This window comes from Bufo bufo, chromosome 9, assembly GCF_905171765.1.
Source record: "Bufo bufo chromosome 9, aBufBuf1.1, whole genome shotgun sequence".
In the NCBI taxonomy this organism is placed as follows: domain Eukaryota; kingdom Metazoa; phylum Chordata; class Amphibia; order Anura; family Bufonidae; genus Bufo; species Bufo bufo.
In genome coordinates, this window is record NC_053397.1 from 175,602,543 (window position 1) to 175,619,985 (window position 17,443).

The 17,443-nt window shown below is 47.5% G+C and overlaps 1 protein-coding gene across 1 annotated transcript in view; it reads right to left on the minus strand.

The window, feature by feature from the left end:
- Positions 1-17,443, minus strand: part of CFAP92 (cilia and flagella associated protein 92 (putative)) — a 135,372-nt gene that overhangs the window by 92,128 nt on the left and 25,801 nt on the right. The window contains exon 4 of the mRNA XM_040408789.1: positions 6,314-6,427. Coding sequence (XP_040264723.1) covers positions 6,314-6,427 — 114 coding nt within the window. The remainder of the gene's footprint in view (positions 1-6,313; positions 6,428-17,443) is intronic.

Consider the following 17,443-nt stretch of genomic DNA (forward strand, 5'->3'; position numbering starts at 1 on the left):
CCTGCAAAATCTCTCTCAAACGAAGCTGATAGAAAGGGAGTGGGTTGCTTTTAAGCGGTTTATATACAGATCTGTCTTGCAACATTTTTAAGATTTCAGTTTTGTACACATCGCTATCCAGCAACACCACTGACCCCCCCTTATCAGCCTCCTTTATCACTATTGTGTCCCGCAGTGCTACAAATTCCTCCTTGGACATGTTACTTCTCCTGAAATGTTCAGGAGAGTTATCATTGTCCTTTTTATCATGGCAATTGGTTATTTCATGGAGCTTACAGAGATCCTTTTCCACCAATTCCTGAAATCTATCGAGAGCAGGGGATCTGGAATGGATAGGGTAAAAATCTATATTAGAGACTCTGAAATGTCTTGTGTATAAGAAGTCTGCTCTCGACACATTTCCTGAAGGGTTGCTACCTGTGCCAGCTCTGTGAAATCAAACGGCATGATTAAGGACTAAGATTTTACTGTCCGAAACGCGTAGACCTTTGGTGTTAGGTATATGCTTTTACCGCTGAAGAAATAAAGACATCGCTTTTATGGGAACCTGGATTCTACCTTTATTTCCTCATATTGTTGTGGCCAAGTCTGGGCTCTGATCCGTGCCTCCCATTAAGCTTTCTACCTTTGTACAGGAGTACACGAGTATACAGCAATATAGAGGGGTATATAGAAGAGTACAGGGGAATACAGAAATATAGAGGGGTATATACAGGAGTGCACAGCAATATACAGGGCCTTTATATTGCTGTGTACTCCTGTATATACCCTGAGAGGTAGTAAGGGGCACTAAATGGGTAGCATATAGTGAGTAACGTAGGAGAGAACAAGAGAACATCCTTAAAATATGCACGATTCCATTACAAAAAATATCCCAAACCATTGGTGTTGTATAACACCCTGTGCTCAGCCACTCCCTGATCCACGCCCCCAAGCAGCGCTCCAGATGGCGACCAAAACGGTAGCCAGTGCAGTGCTCCAGCCTAAAAAAAATACCTAGTAGCCATTGGCTCCTGAACTGAAAAATTTAGGAGCCAAATCAAATTTTTAGTCGCCAAATCGAAACTGAATCAAAATTTTGTTATCGTGACAACGCTACGCCGATCAGATCGGCGTAGGGTTGTTTTGAAACCAAAATTTTGATTCGCTTTCGTCACCATAAAAAAGTATTGCGATACTCAATACCGAGCAAAAAAAAAAAAAAAAACACCAAAAAAAGCTGCGTGCATTTCGCATTTTATGAAACATTCGGCCCATAATAGAACAGTCCTATGCTATTTTTTGGGGTGACAAGGTGACTAAAAAATGGCGAATACTCACCGCATAGGAGATATTTTTGAATAATTTAATAGTTTGGACAGCGCTATGTAATATGTTTATTTATTGTTTATATATTTTATATGTAAAATTGGGAAAGGGGGGATTTAAACTTAATATTTTAGGGTACTTTCACACTTGCGTTTTTCTTTTCCGGCACTGAGTTCCGTCACAGGGGCTCTATATCAGAAAAGAACTGATCAGGCATATCCCCATGCATTCTGAATGGAGAGTAATCTGTTCAGGATGCATCAGGACGTCTTCAGTTCAGTCATTTTGACTGATCAGGCAAAAGATAAAACCGCAGCATGCTACGGTTTTATATCCGGCGAAAAAAAAATTAAGATTTGCCTGAATGCCGGATCCAGCATTTTTCCCCATAGGCATTCAAAATACCGGAATGCACCCGCACTAAATCCGGACCCATTCAGTTCTATGGGGTTGTGCACATGAGCGGTGATTTTCACACATCACTTGTGCGTTTTTCACGCAACGCAGGCCCCATAGAAGATAATGGGGCTGTGTGAAAATCGCAAGCAAGTGCGGATGCAGTGCGATTTTCACGCATGGTTCTTTCTTCAGGACCTGTGGTGACATCACTGTGCTCATCACATGATCCATCACCATGGTAATGGGCCATGTGATGAGCTCAGTGACGTCACCACAGGTCCTGAAGAAAGAAGTAAGAACAGGAGACCGGCAGCTACGCGATCAACTGGAGGAGGTGAGTTAATTTTCTTTTATTATTTTTAACCCTCATTGGCACTTCCCACTGAGCCACCAATGTTTATTATACTGGGGAAGGGGGGGGGGGCGCACTGTGCCACCAACGTTTCTTATACAAATACAGGAGGCGGGTGCTGGAATCAAATAGCCGGCACCCGACCTTTGTGACAGGGGGCTGCGATCAGCTACAATTAACCCCTCAGGTACCGCACCTGAAGGGTTAACTCAACTGCAGCTGATCGCAGCTCCCTGTCACAGAGGTCGGGTGCCGGCTATTGGATTCCAGCACCCGCCTCCTGTATTTGTATTTCAGGTCAGTTTTCTTCATTGGTGGCGCAGTGGCCACAGCCCCTCCCCTCCTCCTCCTGCCTTCTTCTTATTTTGGTCGCCATCTGGAGCCCTGCAGTGCGCCCTGAAATTTGCAGATGGTGACAAGACTTTTTAGTCTTGTCGCCATTTGCGACTGGACCGCCGCGCTGCAGCTGAATATTGTGGGAGCCCATAATTTCTTGCCCGACGCCGTCATAGGCTTCAGGCCTAGAAAGACTGAGGCCTATGTGGTAGTAAAATCCCATCGCGCCCTCCTGTGCCGGGACGCAGAGCACTGACGTGTGCGCATCTGCATCGCATCATCCTGTGCCGTACCAGCAGCGAGTGAGCGCCGGCGAAAGGACACAGGTGAGTAAAAGATTTGGGATTTTATTTTATAAGTGCCGACATTGGGGGATATTACTGGCCAAAGGGGGGGGGGGGGGCACTGGGGGACATTACTGGCCAAAGGGGGGGGGGCACTGGGGGACATTACTGGCCAGAAGGGTGGGGCACTGGGGGACATTACTGGCCAGAAGGGTGGGGCACTGGGGGACATTACTGGCCAGAAGGGTGGGGCACTGGGGGACATTACTGGCCAGAAGGGTGGGGCACGGGGGGACATTACTGGCCAGAAGGGTGGGGCACTGGGGGACATTACTGGCCAGAAGGGTGGGGCACTGGGGGACATTACTGGCCAGAAGGGTGGGGCACTGGGGGACATTACTGGCCAGAAGGGTGGGGCACTGGGGGACATTACTGGCCAGAAGGGGGGCACTGGGGGACATTACTGTCCGGAAGGGGGGCACTGGGGGACATTACTGTCCGGAAGGGGGGCACTGGGGGACATTACTGGCCGGAAGGGGGGCACTGGGGGACATTACTGGCCGGAAGGGGGGCACTGGGGGACATTACTGGCCGGAAGGGGGGCACTGGGGGACATTACTGGCCGGAAGGGGGGCACTGGGGGACATTACTGGCCGGAAGGGGGGCACTGGGGGACATTACTGGCCAGACGAGTACTGACCAGAAGGCTGGCACTGGCGGACATTACTGGGCAGAAGGGTGGCCCTGACGGACATTACTGGCCAGAAGGGGGGCACTGGGGGAAAGTGTGGGCAGTGTGGGAGAAAATTACTATGTGCAGGCAGTGTGGGGCATATTACTACTGTCAGGCAGTGAGGGGGAAAGTTACTACTGTGGGGGCAGTGAGGGGGGGAATTATTATGTCGGGGTCTTGTAGGGAAAATTACTACTGTGGGGGCAGTATGGGGGAAAATTACTATTGTGGGGGGAACTTATTATGTGGACACAGGTGAGTAAAAGATTTGGGATTTTATTTTATAAGTGCCGACATTGGGGATATTACTGGCCAAAGGGGGGGGGGGGGCACTGGGGGACATTACTGGCCAAAGGGGGGGGGGGGGGGGGGACATTACTGGCCAGAAGGGAGGGGCACTGGGGGACATTACTGGCCAGAAGGGGGGCACGGGGGGACATTACTGGCCAGAAGGGGGGCACGGGGGGACATTACTGTCCGGAAGGGGGGCACTGGGGGACATTACTGGCCGGAAGGGGGGCACTGGGGGACATTACTGGCCGGAAGGGGGGCACTGGGGGACATTACTGGCCGGAAGGGGGGCACTGGGGGACATTACTGGCCGGAAGGGGGGCACTGGGGGACATTACTGTCCGGAAGGGGGGCACTGGGGGACATTACTGTCCGGAAGGGGGGCACTGGGGGACATTACTGTCCGGAAGGGGGGCACTGGGGGACATTACTGTCCGGAAGGGGGGCACTGGGGGACATTACTGGCCGGAAGGGGGGCACTGGGGGACATTACTGGCCGGAAGGGGGGCACTGGGGGACATTACTGGCCGGAAGGGGGGCACTGGGGGACATTACTGGCCGGAAGGGGGGCACTGGGGGACATTACTGGCCGGAAGGGGGGCACTGGGGGACATTACTGGCCGGAAGGGGGGCACTGGGGGACATTACTGGCCGGAAGGGGGGCACTGGGGGACATTACTGGCCGGAAGGGGGGCACTGGGGGACATTACTGGCCGGAAGGGGGGCACTGGGGGACATTACTGGCCGGAAGGGGGGCACTGGGGGACATTACTGGCCGGAAGGGGGGCACTGGGGGACATTACTGGCCGGAAGGGGGGCACTGGGGGACATTACTGGCCGGAAGGGGGGCACTGGGGGACATTACTGGCCGGAAGGGGGGCACTGGGGGACATTACTGGCCGGAAGGGGGGCACTGGGGGACATTACTGGCCGGAAGGGGGGCACTGGGGGACATTACTGGCCGGAAGGGGGGCACTGGGGGACATTACTGGCCGGAAGGGGGGCACTGGGGGACATTACTGGCCGGAAGGGGGGCACTGGGGGACATTACTGGCCGGAAGGGGGGCACTGGGGGACATTACTGGCCGGAAGGGGGGCACTGGGGGACATTACTGGCCAGACGAGTACTGACCAGAAGGCTGGCACTGGCGGACATTACTGGGCAGAAGGGTGGCCCTGACGGACATTACTGGCCAGAAGGGGGGCACTGGGGGAAAGTGTGGGCAGTGTGGGAGAAAATTACTATGTGCAGGCAGTGTGGGGCATATTACTACTGTCAGGCAGTGAGGGGGGAAGTTACTACTGTGGGGGCAGTGAGGGGGGGAATTATTATGTCGGGGTCGTGTAGGGAAAATTACTACTGTGGGGGCAGTATGGGGGAAAATTACTATTGTGGGGGCAGTGTGGGGGGAACTTATTATGTGGGGGCAGTGTGGGGGAAAATAATTATGTGAGGGCAGTGTGGGGGAAATTACTATTGGGGAGGCACTGTAGGAGCATTTCTATTACAGCGACATATTAGGCTACTTTCACACTTGCGGCAGTGTGATCCGGCGGGCAGTCCCGCCAGATCCGTCTCACAAATGCATTGCAAGGACGGATCCGTCTCTCCGCTTGTCATGCGAATCGACGGATCCGTCTTGTACATTTTTTCACATTTTTACCGATCTGCGCATGCGCATGCCGGAACGACTGATCCGGCATTCCGGTATTCTGAATGCCGGATCCGGCGCTAATTCATTCCTATGGGAAAAAATGCCGGATCCGGCGTTCAGGCAAGTCTTCAGTTTTTTCGCCGGAGAGAAAACCGTAGCATGCTGCGGTTTTCTCTTTTGCCTGATCAGTCAAAACGACTGAACTGAAGACATCCTGATGCAAACTGAACGGATTACTCTCCATTCAGAATGCATGGGGACATACCTGATCAGTTCTTTTCCGGTATAGAGCCCCTGTGACGGAACTCTATGCCGGAAAAGAACAACGCAAGTGTGAAAGTAGCCTTAGGGGACATTATTTTTGGGAACACTATACAAGCATTATTACCTGGAGCACAATCTAGCGTTTTATTATTATTACTGGCAGCACAATGGGCACAGTATTAGGAGTGGCAGACATTGTGGGGACACCAGGATGGTGAGGTTGATGAAAAAATTTAGAAATCTAACGTGTCTGTGTAACAAACTCTGTAGAGACAAAATGCGGCTGAAAGAATTTGTCATGGCGGTCTGGGTCAAACAGAGGAGAAGAGGAAAGAGAAGGTCTACATGACAGAAGATGTCATTGGAGGTAAGAGGTATGTATTCTCCTATATGTAGTGCTGGCTCACTACTGTGACCTGCGTCTCATCTTCTCCGCCAAGTCCTTTTTTTAATTATAATTATATGCATTTTAAATTTGGCGACTAAAAATGTAAATTTGCTTCTAAATTTTTCCGTTTAGGAGACAATGGCTCCTGGTTATTTTTTTAGTCTGGAGCACTGCCAAGCCACACCCCAAAATAACCATTCTATAATCGAAATCGAGGTTACATGTTCAATTAAATCACAATTTTCATTTTTGTCATAATCGCCCAGCCCTAGTACCCAGATATAACAGAAAACACGCTCTTACCTTCAGTATTGTAGTCATCTTTATACACTACATTTCCATTTTTTTCAGGAAAAAAACTCTGTCGGGGCAGACTGTCCTCAAAAAGTTTTCTCTGATTCAATACTAAATGCTTTACTGCAGCCAAAGACATAAAAAGAGAAGAATGGAAATGTATATATTGAACAGTCCAGCATGTCTGCATGGATAGGTACACTACATTTTTATACAAATCCAAAAATTGAAAAGTTATAGCTCTTGGAAAACAACAACTCTCAATGCATGGTAGAGTATGCCACCATGTGTTCACACATACCTTTATGTTTCTTCTTAGCCTTTTCATTGGCAAGAAGTTTTATTCTATATGCAAAATAGCTGCAAGTACCCCAGGGGCAGTTCCAATCCCAGGAAGTGCTCCAAGTCTGGCTTTGCAAGCTCGCACAAGTTCTCCCTATTGATTGATGTTGGCAGCCTCATCAGAATTCACTTGCTTTCTGACTAAAATCACTTGAATGTGGGCCACATTTTGAGCATCCCCGCACTACACGATGGACAGAGCTGTGTAGCTTAGCTACTGGAACAACTGACTGGTGGAGGTGTTGGCCCCACGCCAATCAGATATTGATATACTGAGACTAGGCTCATTGCTGGAGGTCCGGGAGCTGGGTCCTGTCACTCACCGCTCAGCTCCCCGCGCTCCTCCCCTCCTTCAGGCCGGCGGCGCTCTGAATGGTAGAGCAGAAAGACTTCTCCGCGCTTCATCATTCAGCCTGCAGGCACGGATCGCGCTGCCAGCCTGTGTGGGTGGAGCCTGCAGCCCGGTAACCTGCATAGGGTCCGCCCACATAGTGCTGCAGAGCGATCTGTGCCTAGAGGGAAGAGAGGACTATGAGCTTCAGGAGCGGGACAAGGTGAGTAGTTACTGTGTTTTTTTGTTTTTAATACAGAGGGGGCAAGGAAGGACTTTATTACTATGGAGGGGGAACAGAGGACTTTATTACTATGGAGGGGGAACAGAGGGCATTTCTACTATGGAGGGGGCATAGAGGGCATTACTACTCTAGAGGGGGCACAGAGGGCATTAATAATCAGGAGGGGCACAGAGGGCTTTCATTACTAGTGTGAAGGGGGCACAATGGGCATTTCTACTATGGAGGGGGCACAGAGCCAGAGGGCATTACTACAATGAAAGGAGCACAGAGGCATTATTACTGTGAAGGGGGCACAATGGGGATTTCTACTATGAAGGGGGCACAATGGGGATTATTACTATGAAGGGGGCACAGAGAAAGGACCCGCCCGAGTGCCAAACACCATAGGCATGCCACTGAAGCAGGGAACCATTTGCTCCACCATTGAGCCGCCAGCGCTCCACAGCATTTGTTTTTTTCACTTCCTGTGAAGGGGACACATCTGTGAAGAGGGCACTGGGCACATATCGGCATATCCTCTGTAAGAGGGCACATACCTTGGCATATCTACTGTGAAGGGGGCACACATCTTGGCATATCAACTGTGAGGGGGCACATATTTTGGGGATCTCTACTGTGAAGGGGGCACATATCTTGGCATATGTACTGTGAGGGGGCAAATATATTGGCATCAACTGTGACGGGGCACATATCTTGGGATATCTACTGTGAAGGGGGCACATATCTAGGCATATCTACTGTGAGGGGGGCACATATCTAGGCATATCTACTGTGAGGGGGGCACATATCTGGGCATATCTACTGTGAGGGGGGCACATATCTTGGCATATCTACTGTGAGGGGGCACATATCTGGGCATATATACTGAGTGGGCACATATCTTGGCATATCTACTGTGAGGGGGCGCATATCTTGGCATATCTATTGTGAGGGGGCACATATCTGTGATTAGACCTGAGGGACTGAAACACTGGGTAGAAAATAAAAGTAGGCACATAAGGACTGATTCACATATATCCGCTCTGTAGCATGCTTTGTGTAAGGTATTTAATCTATAATACATGCAGTTTCATTGCTGTAAGTGCAGTGCAAAATGCCACAAGGGGGACCACTGAGACTTTATCGCCCAAGGGCCCAAATGAGCCTGGAGCCGGCCCTGGGCCCATGGGTATACGCCCAGCTACCACTAGGAGGCAACACTACCAGAACCGTGGGAGCGCACTGTTGTGCTTTTTCATAAGTATAAACAGTTATATCTACTTATTTTAGTTATAATGGGTATTCATTGCCTTTAAGAGCAATGATGATTTATATTCACTGTTTTGTATGGATTTTCATGTAGGCCAAAGTAAGTCCATGAGAAGATTACTGTGCTGTTCAAGAGCTAGTGTTATAGTAACAATATATTATACATTTATAAAGTTAGAAGATACACCGCACCTGCAGATTCTGAGGCTTCATTGTTTTTCATATCTGAACATGAATTCCACAGTGTAAGAATTGTCTAGATGTTCCTCAAAGTATATATTCATGTATCAAAGTTTGTTCCTCGGCCCTGAGACAAGGCCTCTAGACGTCAGAGGTGTAGTAGTGAAAATATCAGGCATGTATGAGTTAACCCTTAATGGTATGATGCCTATTGCTAATACAACAGTGCCACCTAGATATGAGCAGTTAATACTACATCAGTAGCAAAAGTGCATTCTGGGTAGTATTATGACGTCAGGCTCCTTATCAATGCACACACCCATCCAACAATGATTGGAAGTTCCAAACTCGGAGGGCGTGTTCATCTGATAAGTTTTGGGTTAAGAAACCAGTTACCAGAAAAAAAAAAAAGAAAGGAAAGAAAAAAACTAACAAACAAAGAAACATTTGGATTATAGATCTCTGGAGAATCATTTGGATTATCGGGAAAAACTCTTGAGAGCTGGCTGCCCCAAGGCTCTGCACATCACTTGACCCTTGGGTAATGTATATTTTTGTTTTATGTAGTATTGATCTAAATTAATTGGCTTGATACTTAGTCAGATACCCGCTCATTTGCGGACGTGTAACGTTAGTTGCCACATCAGTATTTTCTCTGATTTCAGTTACAATGCATATAACTGAATAAAGGGGATAATATTGGAGAAACTCTGTCGTGAATCTTAGTATTCCCTAGTTTGATATCAAGCCAATAAGTTTTGTTGCAATACTACCCCATATCTGAGTTTGGTCATCAATTTTGGGCAAAGCAAGGGCTCGTATCTGTCATCTTCTTGATTGAGTTTTCCGCATAATCCATTGATTGTATATCTCTCACAAATTTAAAGCTGTATTGCATAATATTCTTGTGTTGGTTGAGTATTGTTTTGTTGGCATCATATAGTGGTGAATTCTGGGCACTGCATATCATTGTATATTATTTAAATTTATGTTGATTCATTTTTGATTGTATATTAAACTATTGTATAATAATTTTTACATAGACGCTTGTACCCTGTTTTACTGATTGCACAAAATAATCAGGTTCTTGATCGAACTCGTTTTGAGATGATTATGTCCATCTCCTGGATCAATATCGTTTGCATAATTTTTCTTTTGATCCGTTAATTTTTTAAATCTTTATATAAAGCATTTGCTTTATATACCCGACAGCACATAGGCAGGTGCTTTTTCCTATAGTGTGCAAGCTGGATTGCAGGGTGGTCATAACCATGGAAACGAGCAGTGTATAATGTGATGGAAAAATGAATCCAGACAGCAAAGGAGGAATATGAACAATCACAATACATTAGTAAGTGCCTTTAATTAACCTCCTCTACATAATAAATGCTATTTGCTGAAGTGAGACAACCTCTTGACCCACCACAATAATAAAAAGAAAATTGGATTTTTGTACTTACCGTAAAATCCCTTTCTCGTTCAATTCATTGGGGGACACAAGACCATGGGTATATGCCCAGCTACCGCTGAGGCGACACTAGATATCAAAAAGGTTGGCTTCGCCCAGGTGGTCTTTACCTTCTCCACAGCCACTAGGCTAATCAGTTTGTACCAATAGCAGTAGGAGAGAGAAACAAAAGTAAACAACCAACACGTCCTGGACCGGGGAAGGAAGAAGAACAGCAGCCCGGTGACAGTAAGAGAAATGAAAACAGAGGGTGGGACCTGTGTCCCTCAATGAATTGAACGAGAAACAGATTTTACGGTAGGTACAAAAATCTAATTTTCTCATTAATGTCATTGGGAGACACAGCACCATGGGACGTCCCAAAGCAGTCCCCGAGGGAGAGAGGGAAATCTCATGCAAAAAGTTGGACGCACAGGTGCTGGAGAACCCTGTGACCAAACAAGACCAGGCGAGGCCATAGCATGAAATGGTAGATAGAAAACGAAGGAAGTGAGCCGAGAGGCTCCAGGACCAGGAAGAGTCCAAATAAAAAAATTATGGGAGACTGCCAGGATCCCAAGGACAAGTGCCTGGTAAAAAAGGCTATATGCAAGAAAGGAACAAAGGGAAACACCCAGCTCCACCAAAGGTGGGAAAAATAAGAAGCTAGAGAATAAGGAGCAGGGCTAGATGTCCTGCGCAAGAACCAAGAGTTGAACTAGTGCGCACTACAGAGCCCGAGGAAGGATCTAGAACAGGCATGCTCAACCTGTGGCCCTCCAGCTGTTGTAAAACTACAACTCCCACAATTCCCTGCTGTAGGCTGTTCGGGCATGCTGGGAGTTGTAGTTTTGCAACAGCTAGAGGGCCGCAGGTTGAGCATGCCTGATATAGAAGAACCAGGGCCCCCCCTGAAGAAACAGCAGAGCAGCACAACCGGAAGGTGCCTGTTGGTAATGACCTAGCATTCTGCATATAGAAGGATGCTCCAGGAGGAGGTTCTATAAGAGGACAGAGCCCACAAGAAAAATTAGACCATGAGGGAACCTGGCAGGAGAGAAAATGCCTGAAGAACCAGGGCAAGCCTCCTTCCACTGTAAGACAGGTGGGAAAAACGAGATTTTTGTAAAACTTACCAGTAAAATCTCTTTCTCGCTCTTCATTGGGGGACACAGAGACCGTGGGTATAGCTATGTCCTCTAGGAGGCGTTGACACTAGATAAAGCTGTTAGCTCCTCCCCTGGCAGCCATACCCCCTCCAGCCTGGAGAGAGAGCTTTAGTTTGTGAGAAGCAGTAGGCGAAGCAAGTAAACCAACGAAACAATGTGGAACAGCAACAATGCCAAGAACCGAACTAGGTTCTAACCAGCAACAGCCACAACTGTGGCCGAACAACAATACTGGGTGGGTGCTGTGTCCCCCAATGAAGAGCGAGAAAGAGATTTTACTGGTAAGTTTTACAAAAATTATATTTTCTCGCCCATATTCATTGGGGGACACAGAAACCGTGGGACGTCCGAAAGCAGTCCACAGGGAGGGAAAACCACAGACCCATGGAGCAAGCGCCCCTACAGGTAACTAAGAACTGCTGCCTGCAAGACTATGCGGCCCAAGGCAGCGCCCGCCGATGCATAAGTATGCACCTGGCAAAATTTACAGAATGCGCATAAGGAGAGCAGTAGTCGCCTTGCACAACTGCGCGGCCGAACCTTGAATCCTCCGTGGCCTGTGGCCTGCCGAGCGGGTGAAGTACGGAGCGGCTTCTTGAGGGACCCCCCCACTGCTGAGAGAACACAAGCGTCTCCCTACCTGGATACTAGTGACAAGGTCTTGTCCGGCAGCGAACCCTCCAGCGTCCTCCAGGAGTCTGTGCTGGGCAAAGCAGTGGAGCGGGAGCCTTGGAGAGAGATGGTGGACACGTGGCGGGCGCCATCTTGGAGGTGAGAGAGCGGGGCAGAGACGGAGAGCTAGCGCTGACATTGGGACAGACGGGCAGAGCTGCATATTCTCAAGTACCCCCTGACCTGGCTGGAGCTCAAGCCCTCTAAATATCCCAGCTACAGCATCAATTACAGTCTCCGGGCCTGGGAAGCTGCTGCATGTAAGTGCATGAGTCCAGTGTCTTCTCTCATTTCTCTCTATACTGCTGAGTGCCTACTAACCTAATACAGCTGTGTAACAGTAAGACCAAGGCAGAGTAGGCAGAGTTAATCTTATCTGTACACTGTTGCATCAGCACGTGAGAGCCTGCTTTATATGGGCCACAAAACCAACACTCCTGCTGCTCCCCCAGCTGCTAAATCCTACATGGATACTGAAAGCCAAACAGAACAAGGAGATATGGATCCTAAAGCGGTAGCTGGTTCTGAGGGCACATTCCAGATAATGAAGGCAAGCGACATGTCAGGCGACTCTTATTGCCAAGATAGATCATGTTCAATCTGATCTGAGTTGCCTACGGCATGATTTTGATAAAATACGTGAAAGAACCGCCGAAGCGGAGCGCAGATTGGGGGATGTGGAAGATTTGGCTTGAGCTGGAGAGGCTGATACCAGACAACTACAGCAGCAAGTTAAGATGCTGCAGGCCAGGGCTGAAGACGCAGAAAACAGAAGTAGAAGGAATAATGTTCGTATATTAGGCTTGCCTGAAAGGGCTGAGGGGGACACTCGTGAAATTTTTGCTGAACAGCTGATAAGAGATGTTCTACAGCCTGCGACCCTCTCCACCTGTTTCGTCATCGAAAGGGCTCATAGGGTCCCAACCAAACCGCTCCCCGCAGGTGCCCCTGCAAGACCATTCATCATGAAAGTCCTAAACTACAGGGACAGAGACGCTATCCTGTTAGCAGCTCGGCAGAAAGGCACAGTTACGTATGAAAATGTCCGATTATCCTTTTATCCAGATTTTACCTCAGAAGTTCAAAAAAGGAGGCGGCAATTTAATGAGGTTCGGGCGCGTCTGCGAGATCTGCACATTAAGTACGCCATGATGTATCCTTCTAGACTTCGAGTTCAAGATGGAGAGACTGTACGCTTTTTCGAATCCCCTGAAGCAGCTGCAGATTGGATTGACAAGCTGCCAGATGTCAGACCGCGCCGTTGAACTGAGAGAGATCTAGACGTAGATATTTGACGGCCTTGTTATCTTTAAGTATCTTATGTGTTCTCAATGGTCGGTTCACATAACTGAGGTATAAGTTATGCAAAGGTTGGCGGGTAGCCAAAAATAATTTTTGAGTGAGGAGACACGCTGGTTGAGGAGTTAAGTGTTTTCTGTTTATATCCCACTTTTTCTTGTGGCTCTATATGAGTACACTGATACTTCTGTAGGGAGCGGGAGTGTAGGTTACAGGTTATTCTAAACCCGAGAGTTCTTGTTGTACTTGAGGGACTAGGCTCATCCATGTTGGGAAGGATAGGGTAGGGTGGGGGTTTAGGGGAGTTAGGAGCAGTTTATCTGTATTTGTATGTTGTCGTATGTACAGTACAGACCAAAAGTTTGGACACACCTTCTCATTCAAAGAGTTTTCTTTATTTTCATGACTATGAAGGCATCAAAACTATGAATTAACACATGTGGAATTATATACATAACAAACAGTTTGAAACAACTGAAAATATGTCATATTATAGGTTCTTCAAAGTAGCCACCTTTTGCTTTGATTACTGCTTTGCACACGCTTGGCATTCTCTTGATGAGCTTCAAGAGGTAGTCCCCTGAAATGGTCTTCCAACAGTCTTGAAGGAGTTCCCAGAGATGCTTAGCACTTGTTGGCCCTTTTGCGTTCACTCTGCAGTCCAGCTCACCCCAAACCATCTCGATTGGGTTCAGGTCCGGTGACTGTGGAGGCCAGGTCATCTGGCGCAGCACCCCATCACTCTCCTTCATGGTCAAATAGCCCTTACTTTCAAAGTTTTCCCAATTTTTCGGCTGACTGACTGACCTTCATTTCTTAAAGTAATGATGGCCACTCGTTTTTCTTTACTTAGCTGCATTTTTCTTGCCATAATACAAATTCTAACAGTCTATTCAGTAGGACTATCAGCTGTGTATCCACCTGACTTCTCCTCAACGCAACTGATGGTCCCAACCCCATTTATAAGGCAAGAAATCCCACTTATTAAACCTGACAGAGCACACCTGTGAAGTGAAAACCATTTCAGGGGACTACCTCTTGAAGCTCATCAAGAGAATGCCAAGAGTGTGCAAAGCAGTAATCAAAGCAAAATGTGGCTACTTTGAAGAACCTAGAATATGACATATTTTCAGTTGTTTCACACTTGTTTGTTATGTATATAATTCCACATGTGTTAATTCATAGTTTTGAAGCCTTCATAGTTATGAAAAAAAAGAAAACTCTTTGAATGAGAAGGTGTGTCCAAACTTTTGGTCTGTACTGTATGTATGTGAATGTTTATTCCTTCACGGGTCCGCAGATTACATTACATTTCTTTAGTGGTGTAATGGCATTAGTTAAGCTGGTGTCATGGAACGTTAGGGGTCTCAATGATCAGATCAAACGTTCATTATTCAATTATTTGAAGGGGTATAACCCTGACATAGTGATATTGCAAGAAACACATTTAAGTGGCCAGAAAGTTCTAGCTCTTAGACGCCCATGGGTGGGGTCAGTTTACCATGCAGTGCATTCTAACTATGCACGGGAAGTTTCTATCGTTCCCAGGGATCCCTCTCCTTATTATGGGAGATTTTAATGCCACGTTGGATCCTGTTAAGGATAGGTTACGGCCGCAAGCATCCCACAATAGGGCACTCGCAAATTGGGCGGAAGCAAATTGTCTTGTGGAAGCGTGGCGGCAACTTCATCCCGCTCTTCTACAGTACTCGTGTTGCTCTGCCTCCACCGGATCTATGTCTCGTCTAGACTTAGTTTTTATAAACACAGGTCTATTACCCTATCTTAAGAATAATGATTACTTACCTAGGGGGCTTTCTGATCACGCTCCCCTTTTATTGGTTCTTTCACAGCCTATGGCCCCTCCTAATAGGTGGTGGCGATTGAGTCCGATGTGGCTTGATGTTCTTCCGGTGGCGGCTATTAACTATGACAGTATGGTACAATATTGGACGAATAATGAGGGGACCTCAGATCCCTTGATGGAGTGGGATGCTTTCAAATCTGTTATGAGAGGGTCACTAATAACTGCTATAGTGACGCATAGAAAGGAACTACGCTCCACGAGGACTAAACTTGAGACGGAAGTCTCTAACAAGGAGCAACAGTACGTAAGGGATCCGAACAATGACAATAAGGGGACTTGGTTAGAGGCGCAGCGTAGATTTTGCCTGCATCTTACGGAATACAACCAAAAGAAACTGTTCCCGGCTGAGTGGTATAAGCTCAATCCTAAAGAACACAGTACCAGACTTGGGAAGCTATTTGCCTATGCTTCTGATCGGGGCGTTTTGCCCTCCTCGTTCGCTGAAGCCCCTATTGTGGTGATCCATAAGCCTGGGAGACCTCCGGAGCAGTCTAGTTCATATAGACCCATATCATTGCTGAATCTAGATGCTAAGATATTGGCAAAAGTACTGGTGCTATGGTTGTGGGATGCCATCCTCTCTGTTGTAGGAGTGGACCAGTCGGGCTTCATGCCTGGGAGAACCACGGATATTAACTTGAGACGACTATACACCAACTTGCAGATACAACACGATAACAGGGGTGGGAGAGCCCTAGCGTCGCTAGATAATGAAAAAGCATTTGATTCGGTGGAATGGGGTTTCATGTGGGCCATGCTTCGGCGAATGGAATTTCCACCAAATTTCTTGCGATGGCTGAGGATACTCTATAATTCTCCAACTGCCCGGGTAAAAGTCAATGGGTATGTTTCTGACCCCTTCCCCTTAGGGAGAGGCACTAGACAGGGTTGTCCGCTTTCCCCTTTACTTTGACAATGGAACCTCTGTCATTGCTAATTCCATCTAATTCAGCTATAGAGGGATGGGAAGTGGCGGGAATAACAAGAAACTTTCTTTATAAGCAGACGACATGTTAGTATATCTATGTAGTGGACGAATTTGGGCGCTTTTCTGGGTTACGGGTGAACTGGAGAAAGTCAATCCTCTGCCTGATAGATGATAATCCCGCCCGAGTCTGTAGACCATCTAAATTGCAAATAGTAGAACAATTCAAATACTTAGGGGTCGTCATCCATAAAGACTCGACAAAGTTTTACCAACTGAGCATAGTACCTACGATGGCTTATATTGCTAGGAAATTGGAAGCCTGGGAAAATTTGCCTCTAACTTTAGTGGGACGCGTGAACATTATTAAAATGATCCTCTTGCTAAAATTATTATATTTATATAGGGCGGCGCCAATGTCTCTACCTAAAAAGCATTTCTCACTGCTGGACAAGATGTTCACCCCATTTCTGTGGCATAATCAATCTCCCAGAATAGCAAAACAAACCCTCCAGGCATCTATTATGAAGCTGTACAATTGAGTTATGTGGGATGGTGGGTTAGAGCTGATGCGAGTAATCCGGCAGTTGTTTTAGAAGCGGCTCTGGTGGGGTCTTATGAAGCGCTCGCAAATTTAGCATACAGACAGGGAGCCTATGCAGCGCATATATTCACACCTGCAATGGCTGCGACGCTAGCAGTCTGGAATAAGAGAGTAAAGGTACATATAGCGCAAGAGAGTGGGGAGAGCTCGTCACCATATTTACCCCTATGGAGGAACAAAGTCCTTCCGGAATTGATATCTCTCCCGGACTTTGAGTTCTGGCCTGAGAGGGTTTATTCAGGTCGTTTATTAGCCTTAAGCAAGAATTTTAATTACCCCAACACTCTTTATATAGATACTTCCAGCTTCGACATGCCTGCAGTGCCCAATTTGGTAGAGGACCACTTGCGTTAGACTGCGGTCCGGTGGAGGCAACAATAAGGCGGACTCATCTAGACAAACCAGTGTCTACCTTGTATGCTGTACTAATGGCGACATTAGATTTCCCGATGGATAGGCCCTTTGATAAATGGAGGCGGGATGTGATAGAGTTAGAGGCCCACCATGTGAGGGAACTGAGCCAGACATGGAGATCAACTCATACATGGGCCAGACGAAGAACTGAGGTGCGAAACGGCCATCGCCTAACTCAGCTGGAGCACGCTTGTATGTTGTCCACTCTCTACCAGGAATAAAAGTATCTGTTTCAGCGCATAAGCGGTGAGTGCCATCCTTTTATCTCTTATGTGTGCAAAACTATGAAGCCGTAACTGCCTGGTTACATGTGGGACAGAGCACCGCCGGCATCGCTCACAGCGCAAGTACACCTGCCTAGTACTCGGGTCGATGATTTGTTGTCAAAGAAGAGGGG